Genomic DNA, 23,633 nt, shown 5'->3' with positions numbered 1-23,633 from the left:
TCCTATGTCCAAGGGCCGCCCGGGTGGCTCGGTCAGTTGAGCATCTGCCTTCGGCTCAGGTCATGATCCCAGGGTCCTGGGATCGAGCCCCGCATCGGGCTCCCTGCTCAGTGAGGGGCCTGCTTCTCCCTCTCCCACTCCCCCTGCTTACGCTCTCTCTGTCAAATAAATAAATAAAATCTTTAAAAAAAATTTTTCTATGTCCAAGACTAAAGTTTCTAGATATCCCACCTCCCAGCAAAGGGGCCTACTAGAACTTCAGAACAGAGTGAGGCAACAAGAAGGGCAACTTCAAACAAAGAACAGGAGCAGGAGAGCACTTCGGAAGATGAATACTGGTTCTGAGCCAATCAACTGCAGCCATCAGGTAGCACCCAATCTATCAGGCCTCGTTTTTACCCAGCCTGAAGGACATGCAACTAAGCAGTAAAAGAAAATTAACATCAGAGTTTAGAATACGTTGACTTTTTTTCTTTTCTTTTCTTTTTTTTTCCTGTAAGACCAGATACAGGCAGAAAATACCTGAAATGAGAACTGGCAGCAATTCTTTCACGGTGTTCATGGAGTTCACCAACATCACTCGGTGCTCCTGGTGAGTCAGTTCCTGCTGCCTTTCATCAATCATCTTGGCCATCTTTGTCATTCCTGGGGCACAAGGAATAAATTGTGCAGGGTTAAGAGTGAAACGTTCCAGACTCTGGCATTCTGAGCCTAAATCCATTATGAACAACTATGAAAATCCAAACTGATTGCCCAGAAAACTATCACTGAACTGTAGCATTTATGATGTAGAATCTTCTGGACAGGTCGAACTTAATGCAACTTCATTCATTTCAATTGAAAGTAATTTATTAAATGTAAATCCTAAATATGACATCATTTTCACACATTTGACATAAATACATTCACAAATACAAAAACATACTGAAGAAACAAATATATATTTGTAAAAAATAAATAAAAATATTTTTCCTGGTTATTACCATGCATACCGGGTTCGTGTCACGTATCTGGCCACTGCGCCTACGTAAGCATCTCATGTGAGCCTAGTACTGAGAAGCCAGTGGCTGAAGAAAATCTTAAGAATTACAACAATGTGTTTTGTTTTCATCTTTCTATTTTTCTGTTCTTTCCAATTGTCCAAAATAAGCATGTACTATTTTTATAATTAGAAACAAACAAAAATATTATAAAAATAATTATAGTTAGGACAGCAATCAAAAGCATCTGGTGTTTTGGAATCGGCCTGCTAGCCCTTTTTGTTTACTTTGGTTATTATTCAAAGGTGCTATGTGATTCTCTAAAGCTTTGATTTTCAAACTGCTCATAGGATTTCTTAAGGTTTCACAGATCATCAAGGGGTACCAAAGGGAGATGGAAAAGGAGGGGTTGTCCCTGCTCCATTCAGAGTAGCTCCACTTTTGTCTTTTATATGTTGAGATTCTGCCTAAGATTTTATTTGAAGAAATAAACTTCTTTTCCCAATGCTATGGGAAAGTTTAAAGAACACTGCTCTAAAGGCATTTCCTGCTGATCTTCAATGATGGCTCAGAGAAATTCTTAAATGCCGTAAGTTTACAGAATGACTGTATCGGAACCTCATGAAAACACTGTTAAGAATCATTTTACCTAATACAAAAGACTTTTATGAGGTGGTATGCGATCTTTAATACTGACAAGTTAAACATCTGATGTTTGGTCTCAATCATACTTTAAGAACCCTCCAGTTCATGTTACATGGCTCTAACAGAAAAAGCTGGTATCTGTTCATGTATTTTGAATATTCAATTCTCGGGTGACTAAACAATCATTTCAAAATGAGATTTAGTCACAGTAGTTCTTCTCTCCTTCTAGGTCTGATTATATTATGCAGCCTCGGGCTAGGGCATGAATCCATAATAGTAGGCGGGCTAATTAACGCGCTAAGAGGTCATTAAAGAGCTACAGGCTAGCTGGCAGACAGCGAAGGAATGCTGTATAATGTGGAATGGAGAGGTCAGAATCCAGGGTGGCCTTAAGCATTACACTAATAGAAAAGTATTTCCTACATTCTCCAGCAACATTTGCAATGCCTAGTTTAACTCATTAGGCAGGGCCAGGATTTGTAGAAAGCAAATTCAGCTTTCAGAGACAATGATACCTCCTCAGTAGAAACACAGTGTCAGCTCCATCAACAGAGAAGATACACCTCAAAGCCCAATGCATCATTACTTATCTTCTGCAAAAAGCAGGGGGGAGTCCTCCTTCCACCTCGATCAGACATGGACAATCCATAAAAATATTTTATTATAAAAACTGGACATGACTAACCTGGTCCAAGATTCTTTGTGTAGGTGACCAAATCTTCCATAGTTTCCACCACCTCTGCCACTGTAAGATATTCCAAAATTCCTTTGCAAACTCTAATAATTTTACGAACCTGAAAATGCATTTCAGTTTTTAGTCGAGTGAGTGAACAATAAGTGGAAAACATGCTAATTCAGCTGGGTAGCTATTCAACATTTTCTCATCCTAAATCATCACCAATCCTCCATTATTACCTTCAAGACTATCTTTAAGACTTTTGTCTGGAAGAGGTCTGCATGGGCCTCAGATTGCCTACCTCAGCCTCATCGAAGGTGAGGAGCAGGTCTGATGTGCCAGAGAGGATGCCCCTTGACCCATCGATTAGATAATCTCGAGCAGGCACTGAGTAAGGGTCTGACTGAAGCATCTGGGCTGCCTGGACAAGCTTGGTGCAAGCATTCTCAACCCTGTGGGGAGGAACATGGAGTTAACTCCCTGGCAGAACCAAGCAGAAGAATAGGACATACAAATGTAAAGAATGTAAAGGGACATATTCACATTTTTTTTCAGACATGGAAAACAGCCAAGACCAAGTTACAATAGGACTTAAGTTTTTAGCTCTTAAAATCTACAATTAAGGGCTACACATCCATTCATCCATCCATCCATCCGTTCATTCATTCATTCACCTCATTCACTGCACTAAGCCCTTGTTCTTTGTTATTTCCTGGCAACAAAAAATGATGACAAAATGTTTTAGACCTTTCACTTTAGGTTGCTATACATCTCGGCAACTCCTTTGTTTTCTTCTTTCTCACCCTATACACACTGCCATTAAAAGACACTACACAAAGAACGGAAATCCTTGACAACAGTTTCGGATTTATTATCTGGAACTAAAATGCCAAAGCACTGTGTTAAGTGAAATTTAATAATCAGATAACAGAAAGGATTAGGAGGAAACAAAAAGTATGAAGTAATGCATAAATTTCCCATTCATCTAGCTAAATGGATTTGACAAATCCACTGGACTGTTTGAAAACAAACCTATAAAACTATATTGTTAATTAAAATGTCACTAGTGGGGCGCCTGGGTGGCTCAGTTGACTGCCTTCAGCTCAGGTAATGATCCTGGAGTCCCAGGATCAAGTCCCGCATTGGGCTCCCTGCTCAGCAGGGAGTCTGCTTTTCCCTCTGACCCTCGCCCCCTCATGTACTCTCTCTCTCTCTCTCATTCTCTCTCTCTCAAATAAGTAAAATAAAATAAAAATAAAAAATAAAATGTCACTAGCATTAATAACTGAACCAGTTATTGATAGTTTAATGTTAATACAGTTTAATAATACAGACAACCTGATCATATGTAACAATGAATGAATGAATGAATGAATGAATGAATCAGTAAAGAGCAAGACCTCATTGCTGTGGCTTTGGATCACTCTTAAAAGACTGGTTGTTTACTGTTCCTTTTTAAATTTTAAATTAAATTTTTAATTTAATTTTAACTTATAGAGATATGTATATTCATATATATGACAGTCAGTGAAAAATCACCTTCTTTCCACTATCTCCTAGGCATTCATATTCCATCTACTTGCAACTAACGTTATGAGACTCCTCTGTATTCTTTAAAATAAGACACTTCATGCGTAAGAAACAAAAACAGGCTTCCACCTTTTTTATACAAATAGGATCATACCAGGCATACTCTCTGCATTCTGCTTTTTCCACTTAATTTAACTTAGAGATATTCTAATAAAAGTACATAAAGAGCCTCCTCATTCTTTAATACAGCTACATAACTAGTCCATAATTTATTAGCCTGCTACAAAAAAATCACCTTGAAAAATATCATTGTATAACGTATATATCTGTAGGATACAGGCCAGAAAGGAATTGCTGAATCAAAGGTGTAGACATTTACAATTTTGACAAATGTTGCTGTATTACCATCCACAGAGGTTATTAACATTCCCCCCACAATGGATGACAGCAGTACCTGTTTCCTCAGTCTAAACAAGTTGGTATATAATCAAACTTAAGTTTATCTTCACCAATATGAGAGACCAAAACTGGATCTCAATACAGTTTTTTAATTAAGGTGAAATTCACATAACACACAATTAGTTGCTCTAAAGGGTACATACAATTCAATGGCATTTAGTGTATTCACAATGATGAGCAACTACCACCTCTCTCGGGTCAAAACTTTTATCACTTCAGAAATGCACCCTGAAACATAGCATGCAATCACTCCCGATCTCCCCCTTTCAAAACCCCATCCCCTCGTGACCACTAATTTGCTTTCTGTCTCTATGAATTTACCAACTCTGGATATATCATATAAAAAGAATCATGTGACTATGTGACTTTTTGTGTCTGGCTTCTTTCACTTAGCATAAATGTTTTCAAGGTTCATCCAGGTTACAGCATGTGTCAGTAGTTTGTTCTTTTTCATACCTGAATAATATTTTATTGTATGTATATATGCAAAAATTTGAAAATTTGCTTATCCATCCATGTATTGATGGACATCTGGGTTGCTTCCACCTTTTGGCAATTATGAATAATGCTGCTACTAACATTCATACATAATTTCCATGTGGATTCAGGTTTTCATTTCTCTTGAATATATACCTACAAGTGGAAGTCTATGTTAATTTTTTGAGGAAATGCCAAACTGTTTTCCACAGCAATTGCACCACTTTACATTCCCACCGGCTTTATAGAAGGGTTCCTATTTTTTCACATCTTTCCCAACACTTGTTATTTTTTGGTTCTTAAGGTTTTGGGGGGTTAAAGCCATCCTACCAGGTGTGAAGTGGTATCTCATTGTGGTTCTGATGTGATTTCTTTACTGACCAAAGATGATGTTGAACATCTTTTCATGTGCCTGTGGGCTATCTGTGTATCTTCTTTGGAGAAATGTTTATTGAAGTCCTTTGTTCATTTTTTAATTGGGATGTTTGTCTTCTTGTTGAGTTCTCAGAATTATTTATATACTCTGGGTATTAAATCTTTATCAGATACATAATTTGCAAATATTTTTTCCCTATTTTGCAGGTGCTTTTTACTCAACATAGTTTTAATTTGCATTTATTTATTAATGAAGTTAAGAATATTTTTATATTTTTTAAATTGCAAAATAAAATTATACACTGTATGACCATTATGCTCAAGCAAATATCACATATACAACAATCATACTTCAGAAATGAAACATTACCAAGTACTTTAGAAGCCCCACCCTAACCAAATGTTCCTTATTTCCCAGAACGAATCATTATCCTGAATTTTGTTAATTATTCTCCTGATTTTTTGTATACTTTCAGCACCTATCTATCTATACATACCTAGACAAGTATCATTTAGTTTTGTCTATACATATTAAAATCTTAAATAAGTGTAATTGTACTGTTATATATGCTTCTGTGACTGTTCTTTTGTTCAATATTATGATTTTGAGACCCATCATGTTGAGGACTATAGCTAATGTGTCATATTCCACTGTATGGATATACCATAATTTACCCATTCGACTTCTGATTGACATTAGAGGTATTCTAGGTTATTATATTTTTTACTGGTGTTTATATCAATACTACTACTATGAACATTCTTATACTGGCTTTTGGTGCACAAAAACAGTGTATCTAGTAGTGGAAAAACTGGGTTGCAGAAAATGCTATATTCAACTCTACCAAGGAAAGCCAAAGAGTTTTCCAAAGTGATTACACCAATTTAATACGCGGACCAGCAGTGCTCACAATCGCTCCACAAGCTTACCTTGGCATTGTTAATTTTTAATATGTCAATGTGGTCATTGTGAAATGCTAAATTATTGTGAATTTAATTTGCATGTCCCTCTTACTAAGGAAACTGTTGTGGGTGGAGTGGGTTTGTTTTGTTTTGTTTTATTTTTTAATGTTTATGGGCCCCAAGAGTTTTGACAGGTAGCATTTTTGTTATTATCCAGCTCTCAATAATTTTCATTATGACATCTCTGACAATAAATTGTTGGATATACTTTAAAAAAAAACATAAGGGGCTTTTCTAGTTATCTTTTTGCTATTGATTTATCATTAACTGCATCATGCCAGAGAATGTGGCCTGTAAGATAACAAGGCTTTGAATTTTGAAATGTGTTGAGGCTAGCTTGATAGCTTAACACATGATCAATTTTTATAAATTTTCTATGTGTGCCTGAAAAGAATGAGTATGCTCCAATTTTTACGTGAAATATTTTACGTATTCCATTAGCTCAAGCTTGTTAATTAAAACTGTTCAAATTTTCTATATCTTTGCTGATATTTATTGTCTTTTATCTATCAATTACTGAGCAATGAAATCTCCTACCATAACAACAGATTAGATTATATCTCCTTGTAGTTCTATTTGTGTTATATATATATATAGAGAGAGAGAGAGAGAGAGAGAGAGAGAGAGAGAAGCTAACTTTTTAGGTACATGTAAGTTTACAATTATTATATAACCTGAACCTATTTATCATTATGTAACACCTCTCTATATCTCCAATAATGTTTGTTGCCTTCATGTCTAATTTGTCTGACATTAATATTGCAAATTAGTTTTCTTTGGCTATTTTCAATTTCTCTGTCACACTGTGTTTTAGATATATCTTTTTAAATAACATATAGCTACATATTTTTAATCCAGTTCAGGAACTTTTAACTTAATGATTTAGCCCATTTAAATGTATTAATATTACTGGTATATTTAGAATTATTTTTTTTCCCAAGATTTTGTTATTTATTTGAGAGAGAGAGCAGGGGAGGAGAGGGAGAAGCAGACTCCCTGCTGAGCAGGGAGCCCAACTTGGAGGCTCGATCCCAGCACTCTGGGATCATGACCTGAGCAGAAGACAGACGCCCAACTGACTGAGCCACCCAGGCAACCCACCCTTTTTTTTTAGAATTTTTTTTTTTTTTTTTTTTTTTTTAGAGAGAGAGAGAAAGAGAGGGAAGGGCAGAGGGACAGGGAAAGAGAGAATCCTAAGCAGGCTCCACACCGAGCACAGAGCCCGACTCGGCACTCAATCCCACCACCCTGAGATCATGATCTGAGCGGAAATCAAGAGTCAGACACTTAACCAACTGAGCCACCCAGGTGCCCCTAGAATTATTTTCATATCTTATTATTTATTTTCCATATGGCCTGTAACTTTAACATATTTTTCCCTATCTTTTTTTGGTGGGGGCAGGGAGAAGATTGCTAGTTTTTTCTACCTTTTTCTCATTCCCTTTACAATTTTAAAGGTTATACATTCTGTGCTTTTTGTGGTTACCTTAAATACTTCAGCATGCATAGTTGGCGTGTTAAAAATCTAAAATAAAAGCTGTCCTCTTAACACAGTTGGCAGTTCATCAGTCTCATAAAAATCTAAAAGAGTCAATATTTTTACCTTCTTCCCAAACAAAAAATGATCTTAGGATACTTAATTTCCAATCATCCCTTTCCTGAATTCCCAATCATCCCTTTCCTGACCTTTATGCTACTGTTTTCAAGCTTTGTTTTGTTTACATTGTTTTCATGTATAAAATGTTATATCTTTCATTTTAAACCTTTAAATCTTATTAGATTTTACATTGTTATACTATATAAGTCAAAGTTTGTTTATATTTACCAACAAAGTGTCCCATATTTTGGATAATCATTCCCTCGTATATCTCAGGCCTTACATCTAGAATCATCTGATTCTGTCTGAATTACATTCTTCAGAATTTCCTCTACTAAGAGAATGCTGGTGACAAAATAACCATTTTTGTTTGTTTGAAAATGTCTATTTTGTCTTCTACTTCAAAGACTGTTTCAGTAGTACAGATTTCTAGGTTGACAGCCATTTTATTGCACATTGAAGGTATTATTTCACTATGATGTAACAAAAGAAGCAGAAAAAGATACAAAGACAGAAGCAGAGGTAAGAGTGATGCAGGGCTACAAGCCAAGGAATTTGAGCAGCTTCTAGAAGCTGGAAAAGGCAAAGAAACAGATTCTCTAGAATCTCCAGAAGAAACACAATTAACCCATCTTGGACTTCTGAACTTCAGAACTGGAAGACAAAACATTTGTGTTGTGTTTGTTACAGCAACAATATGACACTGGCCACCAACTGAAATCTGCCAGGAATTAAATAGGCATGAAAACACCACCCACAATGAAAAGAAAAAACAATAATTCAAAAACAACCCAGAAATGACACAGATGATAGAATTAATAGACAAGAATGCTAAAACCATTATTACTACTGTATTCTATATGTTCAAAAGCTAAAGGAAAGTTTGAGTATATTAATAGATAAATGAAAGATATAAAAACAAGCCTCAAACAGAACAACTGGAAATGTGTCTCAGATATAAAAATACACTCAATAAATTACTAGCAGATAAGATATGGCATAAAAAAAGATCAGTGAAATTCAAGTCATAGCAATTAAAATTATCCAAAATGAAACAAGGGAGAAGAAAAGACTTAAAAAAAATGAACAGAACATCACTGAGCTGTGGTACAACTCTAAGCAGCCTGATATATTTGCAATTTGAGTCCCCAAAAGAGAGGAAGGAGGGAGACAGAAAACAGTATTTGAAGAAATGATGGCCAAAATTTTTCTATATTTAATGAACACTATAAAGCCCCAGGTCCAAAAAGCTCAATAAAACCCAAGCAGAAAAAATATCAAGAGAACTACAACAAGGCACATCATAAATTGCTTAAAGGAACATAAATAAAATTGCTTAAAAACCAAGATTAAAGAGAAAATATTAAAAGTAGCAGGAGAAAAATGACACTTTAAATACAGAGGAACAAAGAATAACAGACTTCTCATTAGAAACAATGCAAGCCATAAGACAGTGAAGGACTGAAAGAAAAAAAAACAAACCTGTCAACCTCAAAAATCTATACCCCAAAAAATATGCATTTCAAAAATTAAGGTGAAATAAAGACTTTTTAAGATATGTAAGAGCTGAAAGAATTCAGCAGCAGCAAACCTGAACTATAGGATAAGTTAAAGGAAATCTTCAGGAAGAAGAAAAATTATACCAGATGGAAACTAAGATTTAAAGGGGGGGAAAAAATGACAACTAACAAACAACAAAATGTTATAAATAACTAAATGTTAACTATGTGAGTAAATATAAAAACAATTCTTATTATTTAAATATGTTTAAAAGACAACTGACTAAAGTAAGAACTTTTTTAAAAATGAAGTTTCAAAAAAGTAAATTTGATTCAGCTGGCTAGATACACAATGAGGACTGGCTTTGCCAATGATTATGGCAGATGTTTTCCATAAATCAAATGAACCAAAATTACATGGAAACATATTTAAGACAGGTATATAATACATAATATGGCAGAAAATACATGCTGTGCAACTAGTTAAACTTAGGATTTAAAAATGTTTCTGGTACCATATGAGCCAGCAATTGCACTACTGGGTATTTACCCCAAAGATACAAAAGTAGGGATCCGAAGGGGTACGTGCACCCCGATGTTTATAGCAGCAATGTCCACAATAGCCAAACTGTGGAAAGAGCCAAGATGTCCATTGACAGATGAATGGATAAAGAAGATGTGGTACATATATACAATGGAATATTATGCAGCCATCAAAAGGAATGAGATCTTGCCATTTGCAACGACGTGGATGGAACTGGAGGGTACTATGTTGAGCGAAATAAGTCAAACAGAGAAAGACATGTATCATATGACCTCACTGATATGAGGAATTCTTAATCGCAGGAAACAAACTGAGGGTTGCTGGAGTGGGGGGTGGGGTGGGAGGGATGGGGTGACTGGGTGATAAGACACTGGGGAGGGTATGTGCTCTGGTAAGTGCTGTGAATTGTGCAAGACTATTGAATCTCAGATCTGTACCTCTGAAACAAATAATGCAATATATGTTAAGAAAAAAAAAGAAGAAGAAGAAGGTAGCAGGAGGGGAAGAATGAAGGGGGGGAAATCGGAGGGGTAGACGAACCATGAGAGACGATGGACTCTGAAAAACAAACTGAGGGTTCTAGAGGGGAGGGGGGTGGGAGGATGTGTTAGCCTGGTGATGGGTATTGAGGAGGGCACGTTCTGCATGGAGCACTGGGTGTCATGCACAAACAATGAATCATGGAACACTACATCTAAAACTAATGATGTAATGTATGGGGATTAACATAAGAATAAATAAAAAAAAAATGTTTCTTGGGGCGCCTGAGTGGCTCAGTTGGTTAAGCGACTGCCTTCGGCTCAGGTCATGATCCCGGAGTCCCAGGATCGAGTCCCACATCAGGCTCCCTGCTCAGCAGGGAGTCTGCTTCTCCCTCTGACCCTCCTCCCTCTCATGCTCTCTGTCTCTCATTCTCTCTCTCGCAAATAAATAAAATCTTAAAAAAAAAAAAAAAAGTTTCTGGAATTTAAGAAACAAAACAAATGAGCAAGGGGGAAAAAAGAGAGAAACAAGCCAAGAAACAGACTCTTAACTGTTGAGAACAAACTGATGGTTACCAGAGGGGAGGTGGGGGAGGAGGGTGAAATAGCTGATGGGGATTAAGGTGTGCACTTGTAATGAGCACTGGGTGTTGTATGGAAGTGCTGAATTACTATATTGTACACCTAAAACTAATATAACACTGTATGGGGTTTTTTTTTAAGATTTTATTTATTTATTGGAGAGAGAGAGCACGGAGGAGAGGGAGAGGGAGAAGAAGACTCCCCACTGAGCCAAGAGCATATGCAAGGCTCAGTCCCAGGACCCTGAGATCATGACCTGAGCCAAAGGCAGATGCTTAACTGACTGAGCCACCCAAGGCATCCCCAAAACACTGTATGTTAACTACACTGGAATTAAAATAAAATAAATAAAAATTTGTAAATGAAAACTTTAAAATATTCAAAAGAAGTATTTCAAAATATTTTTAGGGACGGCCAACCACTCTTTGAAGACCATTAGTTGAAAGAGCACTGACATCTTGCTTCAAGATTTTTTATATCCATTCCCACTAATTCAAACACCTCTCTCTCTCTCCCCTCTTTTGCTTTACTAACCACTACTTATTCTCTTAGATTCTGCCTTTAAATGACTCTTCCTTCAGGAAACCATCCCAAATCTACAAGTACCTCTCCTATGTGCTCCCATGAGACTTATCACACCCTCTCAGTTTAGTTTTCTCTATTTTCCACAAGACTTTAAGGTCAGCAAGGCCAAGAACTTTGTCTATCTTGTTCATTAATGTAGCCACAAAGCAGAATGCCTGACACATAACAATTGTCCAATAAATAATTGCTGAATGAACGAATAAATGAATTTTCACCCAGTACAGGCCCATAGAAATCATTAACTTTAAAAAGCCACGAAACTTGATTTTATTTCCAGGTAACATGAATGCTGCTGAAATTAAAGCAAACAAACCTAAGAATCACAGAATGCAATGGTTGTGCTACACCCACTTGCAAGGATCCAGTTACTGCATTAAGTGTTTCAAATGTGGAAAAAAAATTAAAAACCATCATGGAGAAAAGAAACAGAAAAAAAAAATGATGAAATCGAAAAGCTCTGCAGGAATCAAGTTGATTCTCCACTAATGGTTCCCTTGTGTGGTAAAATGATAGGGCTAAAACAGATACTGTACCATTTTCTCTACCATAAGACATCTATCTGATCTGTACATTAAAATTTAATGGCATTCATAAAAGCCAAACAAATCCCACCATGACTAACCAGTGGTTAGAAACAGATAGTAGTCTGTCTTGTCTGCGGAAAATGAGATTTTATTAAAACATTCAAGCTGCCTTACTTCTTAAAGTGACCTTCTACTTTTTAACACAAATCTAAATTTTTTAAAAAGCATTTTGGAGAGGGGGCGCCTGGGTGGCTCAGTTGGTTGAGCGACTGCCTTCAGCTCAGGTCATGATCTTGGAGTCCTGGGATCGAGTCCCGCATCGGGCTCCCTGCTCGGCAGGGAGTCTGCTTCTCCCTCTGACCCTCCTCCCTCTCATGCTCTCTGTCTCTCATTCTCTCTCTCTCAAATAAATAAATAAAATCTTAAAAAAAAAAAAAAAAGCATTTTGGAGAATGACAGTAGGGAAAAAGGTCTGTTTCCTAAATAATTACATATCTTGACTATATTCTAATAATACTGATTTAGACACTTTAAATCAATCAACTATTACAAATTGAAAGCTTCTCTCTGCTTTTGAGTCTTCAACTTAAGTTAACAGAAAATTCTTACGCTTTAGATCAGTGGACCAATGACAGCCTCACAGGACCCAAAATATGTTCACTCATAACTCACTAATCCTTTCTTTCCAGGATTACACATGATATAACTTGATACAATTTAAGATATATGAAGACCCCAGGGGCACCTGGGTGGCTCAGTCAGTTAAGCGTCTGCCTTCGGCTCAGGTCATGATCCCAGGGTCCTGGGATCAAGCCCCCCATCGGGTTCCCTGCTTGGTAGGGAGTCTGCTTCTCCCTCTCCCTCCACCCCTCCCCTCGCTTGTGCTCTCTCTCTCTCTCTTGCTCTGCTCTCTCTCAAATAAATAAATAAAATCTTAAAAATAGAGATTGATTGTCGTAAGTCATTTTTAAAGGTTCTAGACCGCATCCAATCTTAAATTCCTTTAGTTTAATTCTTTCATATATTTGTTCCTCTAACTATTGAGGACCTGCTACATGATATATGAATCTTAGGAATACAAAGTGTTTTTAAGTCCCTACCTTTAGAGAGTTACCACCTCCAGAGGAGAAGACATACGTGTAAACAAAAATACATTAGTATTTAGAAGTACATCCAGCACATGCCAAGGGGACATAAGAATGGGAATAGTCATTTTTACCTGAGAGATTAAGAAAGTGGTGATGGGGAAGGTGGAGACAACGTTGCTCCTGTCTCAGAAGCTCAGCACTACTTATAAAGATGATCCTCTGCACAGCATCTCTTTCGGTTGTTTATCCAATGGAATAAATCTCTCTCTCTCTCTCTCTCACACACACACACACACACAAAGTCCTTTCTGTGAAAAATAACATGCATTTGCCATAGACCTGGTTTGACTAGAGAGGGCAGTCTACTATCACAAAGTGTAGGTAACTCACTCACTCTGAAGCCACACAATCTCAGTCGGCTCCTGTAAAAACCACCTAGCAAATGCCAGCTCACTGATTTAGCAGAGGAAAGTAGAGCTCAGAGCTTTGGAACAAAATACTGTAAAGGGAACAGTGTGCTGGGCCCATATACATTGCTCCATAATATAAAACGGAAAAGCTCTCTGAAACAGTCAACAAGTTAAACTTCCCACCACAAACAAACAAACAAACATACTGGGGGGTGGGGGAAATGAGCCTGTGTCAAAATCCCCGTTTTAATATAATCTGAACTTAATCAGTATAGCCATTTAGGCTATACACAGTCACACACACACACACACACACACGCATTCTGTTTGCTGAAGACTGAAGTGCTGTGGAGCAGAGCACCTGAAAATCTGACTTCATGGAAGTTGGATTACCCTGGAGCATACCCAAAGAAGCCGGTGTTTACATTTTGGACTTGTCCTTTCAATCACACAAAACAACATTCGGAAGATAGGAAGGCAACAGGTGAAAGAAGGAGAACATGATCAACTGGTCGGTGAGGCTCTCCCCCCTCTGGCCACTGCGCCCAGCACCTCCATCACTGCCATTTCCTACCAGGCTGGCATTGGCATAATTATTTGGCAGGCAAAACTGACTGTCAAGGCTATTCCTGCTCTTATCTTAATCTTTGTTGAGACTGCCTTTCCTTCCCCTCTGTGTAGGGTCTCTCAGAGGTCAAGAAAGGCCCAGATCACTTCCAAGTTTGAGAAGCCCATCGTATTTCAAAATTAAGAAATGCAAAAACAGGGTCATAAAAATGGTGGTACACTTAAGTGTTTACATTTAATCATTTTAATTGCATGATAAACACCTTTTTTTAAGATTTTATTTACTTGAGGGGGAGCACAGGAGGAGGGAGCAGAAGAGGGAAAGAATCCCAAGCAGACTCCATGCTGAGCCCAGAGCCTGACACAGGGCTCCATCTCATGACCCTGAGATCATGACCAGAGCTGAGACCAAGAGTCAGATGCTTAATCGACCGAGCCACCCAGGCACCCCAACACCTTCTTTTAAGACTTCCTTTTTTTCTCTAGGACTACATATATGGTATCATTTGAAAATAATATTAAAGTCCAGGCCTGAGCCTGAGAGAGAGGCCAGGGTGTGGGGTATGGGTCAGGCCCTCAAACTCTCTCTGCTTTCCCATATTTAGAGCCTAGCCTCAGTCCAACATATGATAAGTGAAAATGACTGCTGAGACCTTGAAAATTCTCCCTTCACCAGGCATTTAATCATTTAAATTGTTAACCTGAGGAATGAGCTCTAGTGAAATTTTGGGCATCAGCAACAGACAGTTCAGCCTTTCTAGTGTCCCTCCTATAGGAAGTGCTACCTCTATAAGTGATTCATTTCATCCTCAGATCTTGTTGTGTATATACATAGGATTAAAAAGTAATAATAAAAATAACAGAAGTGAATGGAACGCCCAGGTGGCTCAGTCGGTTAAGCATCCAACCCTTGGTTTCAGCTCAGGTCTTGATCTCAGGGTCCTGGGACGGAGCCCTACATCAGGCTCCACACTCAGCAGGGAGTCTGCTTGAGAATTCTCTTTCTCCCTCTCTCCCTGCCCCTCTCCCCACTCGCACTCTCTCTCTCTGTTTCTCTCCCTAAAATAAATAAATTAATCTTTTTTAAAAAAATAATAGATGTGAAGATCACAAAAGTCTCAGGGAATGTATGAAAATAAATATTTCTTTCATATATTCGCCATCTGGCACAAACTCTACTTTGAAATAGCAAAAGTAGAATCATTCTGTGGCACCCCAGGACTAGAACTAGCCAATTCGCTTTGGTCCTGGTGTTGCCATTTTGAGAAAGGTCAAGGATCCTCAGCCGTTAGTCATCTAGAAATCTGAGTGAAGGCCACAAGAATAGTTACAGTTTTTAGGAGGGAGTTGGGAACACAGAATACAATGACAAATTTCAATCTAGTTCAAGTAGAAAGTACACGGCAGCAATTCACCCACATGTACACTGTGATAACACTAAAACAGGCTATTCCAACCCTGTGCTCCCAGATTTAAAGATCCTACAGGCCCCATCCACCAATTATTCCTATCCCTTTCCTAACTCGGTGATAGTATAGGACACTGAATGTATACACCCAAAACTAAAATGAGAAACCACAATGAGTCATATTTAAAACATTCAAAGCCTTTTAAGGGCCATACCAATCTCTTTTTGCTGAACATGTACACTGAGATACCAAAGCTAAAAGATACACACAAACACCATGGGCTCACTAAATTCTTTTCTTTCAGATGAAAATAGGAGAGTATGCGACCAGTTTTAACTTGGTCTTCAAACAGAACAGGATTCTGCCAGAGCTGAGAGATTAACTGAAGAGGAAGCGGCATGTTGGAAAAGAAGGTTAAGAATGTCACTAATGCCCAAACCACATGCTCTTCAAGTCTTGGTAGGCTGCTTATTTGAAAGGTAAAGTATGAGTCATACCCTTTGAATCCTTTAAAGCCTGAATGATTAGTCATAGTCTTTCTCCCCACTTCCTTCACCCCCCATTCAAATCTGGCATCTGTGAAGGGAGAGGAGATTCCAGCCTGCAAGGTTCACAGCTACCTGTAGGTCCATTGGTTCCTATGGTCCTTCCTCCCACTCATGGTAGGATTACAGCAGAAACAGAAGAATACAGAAGCAAGTGCGTCTTACAGATACTAGTAGGTTTTTAATGTATCTTAAAGCTATTGTGATGAATAAAGCAAAATTTTATTTTAAAACAATGTAAAATCACTGCATCTTTCATTCTTATCCATTCTTAATCAAATAATAATAATAAATCTCACTATTATTATTTGAAGGTCCTTATGCTAAAAAAAGTTGACTATCACTGTTCTACAGCAGAGTGTAATGAATGAGTTAGGGGTATAAATATCTAAATACAAAGTGAAATGGAATAGACACAGTAGGAGAATATTCTTACTTATGAAAAAAAAACTGCCAAAAACTAAGATATGGTTTACAAAAAAATCTGGAGATACAAGTCAACAGTAAACTAACATCAATCAACAGCCATTCTTTAAAAAGGGCAATAAATGGGCACCTGGGTGACTCAGTCAGTTGAGTGTCCGACTCTTGATTTCGGCTCAGGTCATCTCAGTCAGGGTCATGGGATCAGGCCACATAGGGCTCCATGCTCAGCCAGGAGTCTGCTAGAGATTCTGTCTCTCCTTCCCCCTTGCCCCATCCCCTGTTCATGCGCACGAACATGCTCTCTCTAATGAATAAATAAATCTTTCTTTAAAAGGGGTAATAAATAACAAAATAATTGACAGAATTTAGGACCCAGGAGAATCATAACCTTGTAACCACTTACTACTAATAATATTGCTTTGAAATATATAAAACTAAAGCTGACAATTCTAAGAAAAACTGACAAGCCTACAATTATTATAGGAGATTTCAACATACTTCATCATAAACTGATAGTTCAAACAGACAAAATAGTAAGGCAATAAAAAGTTTGATCAATAATATTTAGTCACAAGCTCTACTGACGAGGTCACTAGAGCATGTGACTCTTGATCTCAGGGTTGTGAGCTCAAGTCCCACATTCGGTGTAGAGATTACTTAAAAATAAAATCTTAAAATAATAATAATAATATTTATATTTTGACCTAATTGATGTAAAGAAAACCCTAACCCCAGCAAAAAGGGAATATACTTTCTTTTCAAGCACACATAGCACACTTACCAAAACTGACCATACATTATATCACAAAAGAATTTCCAAGGAGTGATATTATATCATATTATACCAATCATGTTTTGCGCACAATGCAATTAAATTAGAAATAGAACAATAAAAAGACAGTAAAAAGAATTTTTAAATTTTTTTTTTTAAGATTTTATTTATTTGAGAGAAAGAGAATGAGAGAGAACACATGAGAGGGGGGAGGGTCAGAGGGAGAAGTAGACTCCCTGCCGAGCCGGGAGCCTGATGTGGGACTCGATCCAGGGACTCCAGGATCATGACCTGAGCCGAAGGCAGTCGCTTAACCAACTGAGCCACCCAGGCGCCCCAGAATTTTTAAATTTTTAAAACATACTCCTAAATAGAGCATATTGTTAAAGAGGAATTCACAACCAAAATTACAACTATTAAAGTTTCTATAGCTGGAAAATTCACAATCCCATTTACAACTGCATCAAAAAGAATAACAAACCTAGGAATAAATTTAACCAAGGAGGTGAAAGACCTATATACTGAAAACAACAAGACATTAATGAAATAAACTGAAGACACAAATAAACAAAAAGGTATTCCAAGCTCATGGATTAGAAGAATTAATATCGCCAAAATGTCCATCCTACACAAAGCAACATACAGATTCAATGCAATCTCTCTCAAAATTTCAGTGGCATTTTTCACAGAAATAGGACAATCCTAAAATTTGTATGGAACCAAAAAAGATGCTGAATAGACAAAACAATCTTGAGAAAGAAGAACAAAGCTGGAGGCAACACACTCCCTGATTTCAACCTATATTACAAGCTATAGTCATTAAAATAGTATGGTATTGGCTTAAAAACAGACACATAAATCAATGGAACAGAAAGAGAGCCCAGAATAAACCCAAATATGTATGGCCAATTAATTTATGGCAAAGAAGTGAAGAATATACAATGGTGAAAGGACAGTATCTTCAATAAATGGTGTTGGTAAAACTGGACAGCCACATGCAAAAGAATAAAACTGGACCTCTATCTTTTTCTTTCTTTTTTTTTTTTTTAAGTAGGCTCCATGCCCAGTGCAGAGCCCAATGCAGGGCTCAAATCCGAACCTCAAGATCAAGACCTGAGCTGAGATCAAGAATCGGATGCTTAACCAACTGAGCCACCCAGATGCCCCAAAACTGGACCCCTATCTTCCATCACTCACAAAAATTAATTCAAAATGGATTAAAGACTTGAATATAAAACCTGAAACCATGATACTCCTAAAAGACAACATAAGTGGTAAGCTCCTTGACACGGGTCTTGACAATGATTTTTTTTTTAACCTAACAACAAAAACAAAAGCAACAAAAGCAAAAATAAGTAGGACTATATCATACTAAAAATCTTCTGCACAGCAAAGGAAACCATCAACAAAATGAAAAGGCAACCTACTGAACAGGAGAAAATATTTGTAAATCATATATCTGATATGGGGCTAATATCCAAAATATATAAAGAACTCCTACAACTCAAATGCAAAAAAACAATCCAATTTAAAAAATGGGCAGAAGATATGAATGGACATTTTTTCAAAGAAGACATACAAATGGACAACAGACACATCATGAAAAGGTACTCTATATTACTAATCATCAGGAAAATGCAAATCAAAACCACAATGAGATGAATGGCTATTATCAAAAGACTAGAAATAACAAGTGGTGATAGGATGTGGAGAAAAGGGAACCCTTGTGCACTGTTGGTGGGAATTCAAACTAGTGCAGCCACTGTGGAAACAGTATGGAGGTTTCTCAAAAAATTAAAAATAGAACTATCGTAAGATCCAGTAATTCTGCTTCTGGGTTTTTACCCAAAGAAAATGAAAACACTAACTTGAAAAGATATATGCACGCCTATGTTCACTGCAGCATTACTTACTACAGTAACCAAAATATGGAAACATCTTAAGTATCTATCAATGGATAAATGGATAAAGAAACTGGTGTATATATATAATTAAATATTATTTGGCCATAAAAAAAAGAATGAAATCTTGCTATTTGTAACATGGATGGACCTCAAGAGCATTATGGTAAGTGAAATAAGACAAAGACAAATACCATACCATCTCTCTTATATGTGAGATCAATCAATCAAATAAATGCATGGATGGATGGATGGATGACCAACCAACCTCAAAGATACAGAAAAGAGATTGGTGGTTGCCAGAGGCAGGGGTCAGGGGTGAAAGAAATGGGTAAACTGTTTGTGTCCTTTTCTTTAGTGTAAATACATAGAATAATAACAAAACATACCAATAGCTGCTTCCAAACTTGTAGTAGAACTTAGAACAAAATTAAGAGCCTAAAATATATTTATTTAAAAACAAGAAAGCTTGAACATAAAGACTGAAATATTGAAAATAAGGTATTTAAATAATAAACTTAATATGGAATGAATAAGTCATGGGACTAAAAGGTATAGCATAGGAAATACCATCAATGGTGTTGTATGGTGACAGATGGAAGCGACACTTGTAAGCACAGTTCAGTGTATAAACTTGTCAAATATCTTATGTTGTACACTTGAAACTAATATAACATTGTGTGTCAACTCTACTTCAATTAAAAAACAAATAAATAATAAACTTAAAGTAAATAATAAATATGAAAGAATTTAATGAAATAGACCACTGAGGGAAAATAATAAAACATAAATCTCTGAAAGAGTAATAAGTAAAGAAAAAAGGCAGAAATAAATAATGCTGAACAAAAAAGGTGATGTAACTAGAGATGTTACAAATGAAAAATAGTAATAGGTTACTATGAACTTCATACCAATAAATTTGCGAGCTTAGATGAATGGATAACTAAGAAGAATTAGATAAAGAAAAAAAAAGGGCGCTGAATGAGTAATCAAGTTTCTTCTTCCAAAAGACACTAGACCCAGAGTTTCATATGCAAGTTTGGCCAAACTTTCAAAAAACAGATAGTTTTTTTTCTGTAAACTGTTTCAAAAACTAGAAAAAGATCATATTTTATGAAGCTAAAATAACCTTGACACCACAACTGGAAAAGAAGAGAACAAGAAAAGTATAGATCAAGATACCTCATGAACAAAGAAGCAATATCCTTTTAAAATATTAGCAAATTGAATTTAGCACTGTATTTTCTTTTTTTAAAAACACAACCAAGTAGGGTTTATCCTAGAAACGCAAAGATGGTTCACCATCACAAAATCTATATTCATGTAGTAGACCAGAGTCTATCTCATAAAGGATAAAAATTGCATTATCATCTCAATAGCTACAGAGAGAGCTTTAAATAAAAACAAGCAATCATGTTTTGTTTTGTTTTGTTTTTCTTAAAGATCTTAGCATAGGAGACAACAAATTTGGGGAAATTTTCTCTGAGAAATGCTTAAAAAAGTAACTGACTTCATATTTGAAGAAAAGGACTGAGAAAAAAAGACTGAGAAGCTAAGGAGGGAAGCTAATAATCACCAAATGTCTTTTTTTCTTTCCGGGTACTTCATATACATTATCTCACTCATTTAAGCCTCACAAAAACTATTATGTTATAAGAAGTTCTTGTAATGAAGAGGGAGTCTTAGCATACTGGAATGAGCACAGCGTGTGAGTCAGTCCAGGGTTTGAATCCTGCCTCTACCATTGATGTACTGGGAGACTTTGCAACAAGTTCCTGAGTTTCTCTGGGTCTTAGCTTCCTCAACTGCAAAATGAGGTGAATTAAAGAATACAACCTAAAGGACCCAGTTCATAAAAGGTATTCAAGAAATGGAGCTATTTTTATAAGGTTCTCTAAGGAAAGAACAATAAAGATTTTAAACAGATGTGGGGAAAAAAATTTTAATCTTGAGAATTTCTTGACTTGGGACTTGCCCTATATAGGAACAATAAGGTAATAATTAAGGGAATACTTGTGTCTAATTATTCATAGTGTTTCTGTTTGGTTTGGGGCAATAAGGCAGACAAAGCCAATGACCTCCATTCATCTATAAAATAAAGCAGTTGGAGTAAATAATCTCTAGGACTCCTTTTAACTTTAAAATGTTATTACTTTAACTTCTTTACAGCTTAAGAGTTGCAAGACACTGCAATACATCACAAACTACATCTGTAATATTCCTTCTGTGGAAATGCTTAGGAAAAGTGTAAACTGTTATCCTCTACAAGTGGTATAAAATTAGCACTGCTTGAGGGAGAAGGATGGACTACATGACTTCGTGCAAGGTCAGAGGGTGGAAAAAACATGGACTCAGAAGCCATGAGACCACCAACAGGAACCGTGTCCTGCCACATAACAAGCTGAGCGGACCCTGGGTGAGTTAAAGTTTGTCAAACCTCAGTTTTTTACCTGTAAAATGAATTTATCAATACCCTGAAGTTGATGTTCTCAGAAAATGAAAATATGTAACTACCTCCCAATAATATGTACTTGATAAATGTGAGTTCCCTTGGTCCCTTGAGTTCCTTTCAATCATATGATTTTTATTACTCTGTAGAAATAGAAACCAAAGGATTACACGTTTAAAGTTTGGTTCATTTCTTAAGTAAACCAAGGATCAAATCCCTACCAAAATGTTTGGAACTCTCCTGCAAATTAATAATACAGACTCAGAGTTCATTATTGAGAAGACTAAAACTTAAATCATTTTTGTTTGAGAAAGTCTGTGAAAAACAGTAGTACGTGATTATGTTTAATGTGACAAGTTCAAAGGTGAACTATTTAAAGTTTGAGTGTTGCTCTAGGTAAAAAATGCAGTAAGTCAGCCAGCAGATGTGAATAACTGTCTCACAGAACCTTGATCATCTATGTTAAAAGACAGAAATCCTCTCTTAAATAGCAATGGAAAGGATCACAAAAAACCCAAGTTAAAAAATAAAACATTAGAATTACACACTAGCCCCAGATAAACAAAGTGCATTGAGTGGTATGATCAAAGAATTAATCCTAAAAAGAGATATTCTGGGCACTTTAAAAATATAAATTTCACCACAGATTATTTTAAGTGTTCAAGTTCATAAGCAAAGGAAAAGCTAAATATAAGGGCTGGTGATCTAAAAATATGACACCACTATTTTAGGTCTAAAGAGATCTAAATTAAGTGTAAGCATGTTTCAACCCTTTTCAAATTTCTTCTTTATAGTACGGGAATATCAATCAAGGTATAATTATACAAATATTACTGTAATTGGGCTTACCTAATAAAGTTTAAGAGTTAAGACAGGGTAATTTTCTAGGAAATATGATTAATGGCAATATGCACATTGTTAATAGTTCATAAACCCTTTCACATAGTATTTTAGGAACATTCTTTTATTCAGTAGGTCTAGACATTACAATATGTTTCAAAAATAATCCAAGCTGGTGAATCAACCCAAGTTTTGATGATTTCAAGCAGACTGTTCAGAGCAACACTGAACAGAAAGTGGCAACACTTTGCAGTTCTAAATCAAACTATCATTTCCCTGCCAACAGACAAAGCCACTGACGCCCTTTTTAAGGAGTTCATACCACAAGACCACTTCACAAGTGACACATTTTCATACATTCAGATACTGAACACCCTTGGATAGGGTCCAAAAACTGCCTCCCTTTTCATTTCTGCCCCATCCCAGAAATAAGAATGAAATTCCATTGTACAGTACAACAGCAACTTTTCCAAGGCAAATAAAATAGTTTGCCATAAACATTTTTTACCTATAAGGAATCCATCTGAAGTAAATCCACACTGGCAGAAAATGAATCTGGTAGGTTCACATAGCTTACTCTCCTTCACTAGCCCTATTACTCATCCACTACTTGGCTATGAATTGTGAAAAACCATTTTCAGCTTGTCATCTTACTGCTCAAGAACTGCAAAGCTTCTCTGCTGCCCAATTCCAGATTCCTCTGCCTGGCTTCCAAGGGCCTTAATCACCTAGCAGAACTCACCTCAGCTTAGTTCCTACCACTCCCAACATGACTGTCCCTCTCCTCACAGGCTCCATGACTTGCTCCTCTAGTTCATTCTAACCGGAGTATTTTCCTTATCCCCACATCCATCTTTCCCAAGTCCCACTTCCTATGTGCAGGTTCTTTCTACTATTCCTACCTACAGTGATAGCACTTTCTCTGAATTCCTATTATATAGGGAAAGTCAGTCTGCATTACAGCTCCTTTATTTATTTACTTACTTACTTACTTGATAGAGAGACAGCGCACAAGTGGTGGGGTAGGGGCAGAGGGAAAGGGAGAGAGAAACTCAAGCTGACTCCGCGCTAAGCAGGAGCGGACACCAGGCTCAATCTCACAACCCTGAGATCAGACCTGAGCCAAAACCAAGAGTCAGTCACTTAACCGATCGTGCCACCCAGGTGCCCCTCCACGTTACAGCTCTTCAATTTAAAACTTCTTAAAGAATTTTTTTACTTCTTTTTTTAAAAAATATTTTATTTTTTTAAAGCAACCCAACATGGGGCTGGAACTCACAACCCTGAGATCATGAGTTGCATGCTCCA

At 36.8% G+C, this 23,633-nt stretch overlaps 1 protein-coding gene across 2 annotated transcripts in view; it reads right to left on the bottom strand.

The window, feature by feature from the left end:
- VCL (vinculin) overlaps positions 1-23,633 on the bottom strand; it is a 113,636-nt gene that overhangs the window by 45,924 nt on the left and 44,079 nt on the right. For both annotated transcript variants that reach the window (XM_064594852.1, XM_064594853.1), the window contains exons 3-5: positions 2,603-2,753; positions 2,311-2,419; positions 523-645 (exon numbers count right to left, since the gene is read on the bottom strand). In XM_064594852.1, coding sequence (XP_064450922.1) covers positions 523-645; positions 2,311-2,419; positions 2,603-2,753 — 383 coding nt within the window. The remainder of the gene's footprint in view (positions 1-522; positions 646-2,310; positions 2,420-2,602; positions 2,754-23,633) is intronic.

The sequence above is a fragment of the Mirounga angustirostris genome, unplaced genomic scaffold (genome assembly GCF_029215605.1).
Source record: "Mirounga angustirostris isolate CCGP_5_RB_7025 unplaced genomic scaffold, mMirAng1.0.hap1 SCAF_6, whole genome shotgun sequence".
NCBI classification, from domain to species: Eukaryota; Metazoa; Chordata; class Mammalia; order Carnivora; family Phocidae; genus Mirounga; species Mirounga angustirostris.
The sequence above is the reverse complement of the archived record's forward strand: the minus strand, read 5'-3'. Positions and strand labels throughout refer to the sequence as shown.